The following is a 7,324-nucleotide window of genomic DNA, read 5'->3' as shown; positions in this document are numbered from 1 at the left end:
GTAGTCTGTTGAAGATCGACATTAGGATGACAACATTTTTATTTTGCAGATTTCCTGTACCCCAGACAATCCTGCGGACAAAATCACAAATCCTAATAAATTTTACGGTTTTAATGGGAACCATAAAGGCTCAAGTCCTCAAGTCTGTACGGGTTCTATTGGTGTGATGTTTTTGGGCGAAACCGAAAGGGACATGATGACCGAATCAGTGTCACAGCCGCAAATGATCTCCTGTTCTGTCTGATCTCACAATACTTAAAGTACTCAAGTAACAAGATGGTTATGATGTGAATCAGAAAATTTGAAGCTAATGTCACTGAAACGTACGAATAAGATGCCCATCATCCAAAAACATGCCAACAGACAAGGCGGGCTGAATCAGTTTAGGTTTCATGACCCTTTTCCGTATTTTTTCAGATGGGAAAAAAAGTCACAGGAATCGTGTTTGTTTGTTAACACACGGTGGGTTCCCTGCCAACGCATCGCTCTCACAGACACTGAGAATAAAGCTGAAGATGAAATGGGTTCCCAGGCTGCCGTGTAATTGCCCAGCCCTTATGCTGAACCCCTTGAGCATTCATTCAAATGAGTCTGTAATTGTCACATCTGTTAACCCTCTGAAGAGCCGTCAGCCGAGTGTCACGCATCTGCTAATTGGTACAAACAGGTAGCAGACGCTGATCTTCTCCAGTGAGCATCTGTCGATTAGAGCCGCAAATTCAATGAGCAGTGATTAAAGGTCCTGCTAAAATGGCAAGGAGTGGCTTTAATGCCGCTGCTGAATATGCTGTAACACCTCATGGAGGTGCAGAGAACCGCGGTGCTCCGTGGGTTGGTGTGAATTTATATTTTTAGGTGTGAAGAACAGTCAAGGAAAATAGGTCATAAGAGCTTTGCTGCTGCAGTTTGGTCAGATGATTCTGAGCCATAATGTTTCATAAAGCTGTAAGATGCTTGTGTTTATCCAACATGAGGTTCTGCTCCGGTTCTTTGCATCTCCTGGACTTTCCATCAGATGAACAAATCCAATAAAGTTTAAAAATGGCCTTTCGTTTTCAAAACAATGTCCATAGATTACATTTTCTATCTATTATATACATACCATACAATATGATTACACATCAATTGTGGAACATTAACATGGAACATAAAAGTAAAAACATTGTAAAACTTTGTATACAGAGTTAGACTATATGTACATAAATACTTTTGAGTATGTACTGTTGTATTTACTAAAGGACGCATTTGTTTTTAGTGATGTGACTGGCCTTCTCTGTATTTGCTCAAACATTCACGTGCACGGACTGCATTTGTGTGTTTGTAAAAGAGGAACAGGAGATACAAATGAAGCTTTTGTCAATTTGAACAGTCACAAAACCACAGAAACCCAGAGAACAGAAATGTTTGTTATGTAATACACCAGCATCAGCTCTACATTCAAAAATGGTCCTTTATACAAAACGTACATCACAAACATAAAAAGAACAAAGTTCATATTATAGAATATTGTGAATGTGACATTATTATTAACACAAATACTTCATTTTTTTGGATTAACGTTTCAACACAAAATCAAGATAAAATGAAAAAATAGTGGACAAAAATTTTGCGTTTAAAAGATTCCAAGATTCCAAGGTGGTTTTGATCAGTCGCTCTTCCCAAAGTTTCTTTATTTATAAATATATATAAAACCTAATATTTCTAGAGAGAGAGAGAGAGAGAGAAAGACAGAGAGAGATTTTTGTCTCCAGCATGACAGTAATATTAATACTGATAATATTGATAACAATAAAAAGAGAATACATTTCAGTGTCACTATTCAGAATTACATCTGAAATCTTACCTGCAATTGTTCATGAATCCAGTCCAGGAAATAGGTCACATTTCCGTAGACTCCGGGCTTATTTCTAGAAGCACATCCATCACCCCAGCTAGTGTCCCCAACCAGCCACCATAGAGAATTCTCCTTTGTGACCAGAGGACCCCCACTGTCCCCCTGTATAGAACCACAGTTATTTTATTTAGCCTTCAGAAATATTCCACTTATTTACTCTTTAAAAAAGGTAATTGCGTATGTTTCTGACCTGACAGGAATCCACTCCTCCCTCCAGTTTACCAGCACAAATCATGGTTTTTGTGATTTGCCCATTGTACACCACCCTGTTGTTACAGGTGGAACTGTCGATCATCTGGATTTTGGCTTGTTGCAGGGTCTCAGAGCCAGGTCCTTTAGGAAAACACAAAATTTACTTATGCCTCACAGTCACCTTAAATTGTACAGCTCGACTTTGAGCAGAAGTTATTTAATGTCCAGTATTTAAAGGGATAGAACATCCAGAAATGATTTATGCATGTTGTGTGGTTTAAGCTGTTCTGTGGAATACAGGAATTTTTTTTATAAAAAACAAATGTAATGAAACATTTGATGCTATTCTAAACACAAAGTGATCGTTTGAAAAATAAACATGATGGTATGTAATGATTTTTTTTTTATTCTTAAATACACAAGTCTGTATCTGTGAAAAAAGTTTCAAACCTCCACTATACAGCGACCCCCATCCTGTGACATAACAGTCTCTTGGAGCAGAGAAGTACATGCCCGCATTGGGCAAACACACTGGCCTGATGCCCGCTGAAAAAAAAGAAACTGTGTTAAAGGAGTAGTTCATATAAAGAGAATTGTGGGATTATGCCACGATAGATAAAGTCCAACTGATTCTTACATGTCATCGTGAGCGGAGTGTTCAGCTTCATCAAAGCAACATCATTCTCGTTGGTTTTTGAATCAAAGTTGTGCTTAAAAATTCGATCCACGGTATTTCCACTTGTATAACGCATCTCAGTTTGAGTCAGATATCCAGCGAACACGGTCCATTGCCTTGGATTTGAATATCTGTACAGGGAGTTCATCATTTCATTTAGTAAAGTTCATCATAATGTCATTGAAAGAGACGCATTCATCGAGAGCACCTACTTATCAACACAATGTGCCGCAGTGAGGATCCAATACGGGGTTATAACCGATCCACCACACAAATGTTTCCTGGATATCTGCAGACTGACCTGCCATGGCCAGACCCCCTGTGAAGTCACAGTGGTCCCGCCCACAATACGGCTCTCGATGTTCCTTCCGCAATCTAAAATTCAGAAACCAGAGCTCACTATGTATGAACGTTTTGAAAAATGTCTTTAACATCTCCACAAGACAAAGGTTTGTAACAACACGAGGGACGAATTTTGGGTGAGTTATGGTCAAATTTAATATTTTTTCATGAAGCAGTTACAATAACTACAAGCAGTTGATAACATAGTCCTTTTACAAGATTATATTATTTTATACTAAATAAGGGTTTTTATAAACTCTAACCTGAGCTAATCCTATCCCTAAGATTGCATTATTTACCGAATACAAAGACCTATGGATTTGAACTAGACTGACAGCATCAAACCATAACACATACTGTCCATTCACACTGATAAGGAACTAAACATCTCTAAATCGAAAATGCTTGTATGCTTTGCTGACTCACCTCTCTAGAATACAAACACATAGCAATGAAGAAATAAACACGGTTATCTTACCGATACATTTGAGTGACACTACTCTGTTAGACGGGCATTCTGAACTGGAGTAACATAAGAAAAAATAAAATAAGAGTATTATGAGAAACCCCTAAACCACGAACATAAGGAACATTAGAAAAAACGATCTCCGCACTGTACCTTTTAGTGAAAAAACTTTGTGTGGTGCTATTCAGACTAGAAAAATTATGAGAATCTCCCTTCACCATCATGTAGTCTAATGATGATCTAGTGGAAATCTCCTCATAGCCAACATAAGTACTTCTAAAGCATAAACAACAAACAAATACACACACAAACAAACATTACAAAACAATCTCAAAGACAAAATGATCAAATCGTACATGAAATATTTGCTGAATGTATTGAAATATCGATTTCAGTGTAGAGATGTAAAGTTTCTGACAAAAATTACAGTTAAAAGGGTTTTGTGTTTATAGACGGTAATTCAGATTTTTTTAAAACAGACTTGACAGAGTCAAGTTAGAACGTCACCTGGGGTAACCGATGTCTTCGCACGCTTGTCTTCCGAGATCATCACTCCATTTAGATGAACACACGGGGGTCCATGTACGACTCTCATTTGAATACATCTGAAGAAGGAAATTAGATCCGTACAGACGAACTGTGAAAGAAAAATGACAGAAAAGTAGTCAGATATTATTGCATGCACAATCCTGTCCACAAACTTCTGACATCTGGGGCATTTTTCTCTTGTTTATTCTTATAAATCTGTATATTGACAGTTTTTTTACTGTATTTCACCGTAAGAAAATCCTATAAAGCTTTTCTAACGAAAAAAGTTTTTTTTACAGTGCAGCTGTTTAACCTGGAATCGCTTTAACAGCATATCAATGTTATGACTTGATCCTGTCTCAACTTTTTGACTTGAAGCCCCCTGTTTTCCACAACATTATTTGAAGACCCCAACTCACAATTTCTACATAATAGAGCTTGGCATAGCAAAAATATATACATTTGTTATAAAACCAACAAACTTGTGTGTTTTTTTACTTATTTTAGTGCTTATTTTCTATATTCCTCGTCATCTCGACGAACCACCCGCCCTGGTTAAGACACTGCTGAATTAATGTATTCTCTCTGGACACATTGTGATACATTCTGCAGTAAAATTTTATATTATTAAGCTCTATAACATAAACTATTAAAAGTGTTGTTGAGTCTTACAGCATTGTGCTTCATCTTCTCCTGACAGACAGTCCGTCACACCGTTACACCACTTTGAGTGACTGATACATAAATTATCTGCTTTACATTTTCTTTCATTGCACTGGAACACACCTGCCAGAGGACAAACACAGCACATTAACAGAAAAACAAGGAATTAAATAACAATAATATTTGTATGACATCTGTTTTTGGGGCATCTTACCAAAATACCAAATTAATACAGCTATGACAGCGCAGACAACAAGGAGAACGATGACTGTGGCCAACACACATGGCCATATTCTTTTCCTGGGACCTACCACACAGTCAAAAGGTTACTTCATAAAATCTAAAACTCATAAAATAATAAAAGTTTAAGAAAGAGATAAATTACCTTTATGGATGGGTGTAGCAGCGTGTTGCAATGCAGGTGTGGCGGTGTAGTGGGTATTAACAGGTGCTGTTTGAGGTGTGTACTGATGCAGACTCTGAGCAGGTGAGTATCTCTCGGTAGGGTATGGGGGTGAAGTGCTCTGGTGTTGTGATGGGGGGTTTTGGGGTCCAGGGTATTGCTGTAGGGTGGGGTACATCCCATGTGTGAATGGAGGGGGTCGCTGCTCCTCGTGTTGAAATCCATAGTTTACATATGGAGAATGGATCTGAAGGAAAGTAGCAAGGGTTGCATTTGAAGAGAACATTTGTTATGTTTAAAATCATTTTCTAAGGAAAAATATGAAGTGAAAAGCAGTATAATGGGAAGCAAAGTGAGAGAGAGAAGGGGTGGGATCGGGAAAGGACCGCGAGATGGGAATCGAACCCGCCACTAGCCACGAGGCAATGGGCTCCGACTAATAATGCAAAATATTAATCAGATTGCAAGTAAGGCTCATTTACTTAAAGTAGTAGCCTAAAACAGAGCCTTTCTATTGGTTAACATGTGTTGTGTTGTTATGTTAAACATTAAATATAATTATGTGTACTCCACATATAAAATAACACAATAAACAGGAAGTAAAGTAGATCTATTTTGATCTATTGATGACTTTAAAAAGAAGAATGTTAGGTTACCTGTAGCTCATTCATCAAATATTTCCTTACAAAAATGAGTTGCAAAACAGCACGTAAATACTTTACATATCAAGTGTCAATCAAATAAAAGATTTCAATAATGCAAGTTAAAATTATTTACTGAGTTCAAATGATTTAATGATTACAATCAGGTAATATAAACAACCATAGAATGGTCATAGAATGGTTAGAGACCGGATATTTCCTAACGGCTGTATGGGATAAGACTATGCCTTTGTTTTACTCCCCTGACAGTAGCTGGTTTGCATAGTCCAAGATAATTTAAATAAAGGATTAGCTGAAATACCAAACGTGAGGTTGGTAGACATTGATCAAGATGGTTAGAGCAACCACCTTGGACCAGCAACTATAATCCACACAAGCCTGACCACCCTTACCTTATTAAACAACATTGTGAGAGATGTTAAATGAAGGAAAACTGCTTTGAAATTGACATTGAATATTTTATGTTAAGGTCAAAAACGAAGAAGAAAAAAAAACAACCTAAAGAAAGGAACGGGCAGATGAATCATTTACAAAGTCTTCTGTTCATTATCAGAAGTCTGGTTAATGCTTTATAAACGTACACATCTAGCCACGACTGATTCTTGGTTAAATAAAACCATAAAAACGATGTAAAAAATATGTACAAGAAAGAACATTGAATAACTGGATGATTACCGTATTGTTATTCATCTTCTCCCCTTTGGCTTCCTGGTAAACTCAAGCCAATAAATTACTCAAAACAAGTTCTGAAAGTTGAACAAAGTAATAAAAAGACATTCAAATTATATAAGACATTATATACATTATGATTATAAACATGAATGATTTGACATATAAAGCCATTGTGTGAGTGATTACGTACCTTACAGAACTCCTGGTTTGGGTCTCTCTGTTCTCGGTCTGTATGTGTAATGAGCAGCCAACGCCACGCCTCTGAAACTTCAGCAGTCAGGTAAATGCAGATATGCAAATCTCTTAAAACACCTGGTGACCTGCGCATACAATTGACTTCTTCCCCTTGATGGTTGTTCTTTACGAGGTGCCTACCGGGCATATGGATCCTACAGCATTTTTGCATTGTCATTTACCAACCAAATGAAGACCAAATGGAAAAGAGCTGAATATCTTGAACATCTTCCCTCTCACACGGTTCCATTCACAATGACGCACTCTCAAACCCATTGTTTTCTATATTGTCCTTGAGGACATACTTTTTAAAAAATGTTCCAGAATGTGTTTAAATTCAAGTCAGAGTAAAGACTAAAGCAAACAGTGAAAGCAAACAGATATGACCTTTCAACGTTATGTGTGTCAGAGCTAAACAACTACTAATCTAAAACACTTAAGTTAAACTCTCACAGAAGTGCTATTATTTTTATCTTAACCTTCTGAGACATGACAAAGATTTTCATTTCGACATATTCAAATGATGGAAACCAACAGTGAACAATTGCACAAAACGTTTATAAACAATACAGTCACTCATGTCATTTCTGAG

General features: G+C 37.1%; 1 protein-coding gene across 1 annotated transcript; it reads right to left on the bottom strand.

Annotated features, from left to right (window-relative positions):
- Positions 1 to 7,081, bottom strand: tmprss2 (transmembrane serine protease 2). The gene is made up of 14 exons (XM_079448981.1): positions 6,689 to 7,081; positions 6,502 to 6,572; positions 5,147 to 5,411; positions 4,976 to 5,068; positions 4,771 to 4,884; positions 4,078 to 4,207; positions 3,724 to 3,846; positions 3,583 to 3,626; positions 2,975 to 3,137; positions 2,724 to 2,893; positions 2,537 to 2,632; positions 2,085 to 2,227; positions 1,844 to 1,996; positions 1 to 1,701 (listed from the first exon to the last, which is right to left on the bottom strand). The coding sequence occupies exons 2-14, from the start codon at positions 6,514 to 6,516 to the stop codon at positions 1,693 to 1,695; spliced, it is 1,518 nt and encodes a 505-aa protein (XP_079305107.1). The 5' UTR covers positions 6,517 to 6,572; positions 6,689 to 7,081; the 3' UTR covers positions 1 to 1,692.
- Positions 7,082 to 7,324: the final 243 nt, after the last annotated feature.

Source organism: Barbatula barbatula, assembly GCF_947034865.1.
Source record: "Barbatula barbatula genome assembly, chromosome: 24".
NCBI lineage: Eukaryota > Metazoa > Chordata > Actinopteri > Cypriniformes > Nemacheilidae > Barbatula > Barbatula barbatula.
This window is presented reverse-complemented; position numbering and strand designations above follow the sequence as displayed.

Coding starts and splice junctions, on each gene's coding strand:
- tmprss2 (XM_079448981.1), bottom strand. Junction 3,138..3,582: donor AGTGTCACTCAAATGTATCG/GTAAGATAACCG, acceptor TCTGAATTTTAG/ATTGCGGAAGGAACATCGAG. Junction 1,997..2,084: donor GAGGAGTGGATTCCTGTCAG/GTCAGAAACATA, acceptor GGTTCTATACAG/GGGGACAGTGGGGGTCCTCT.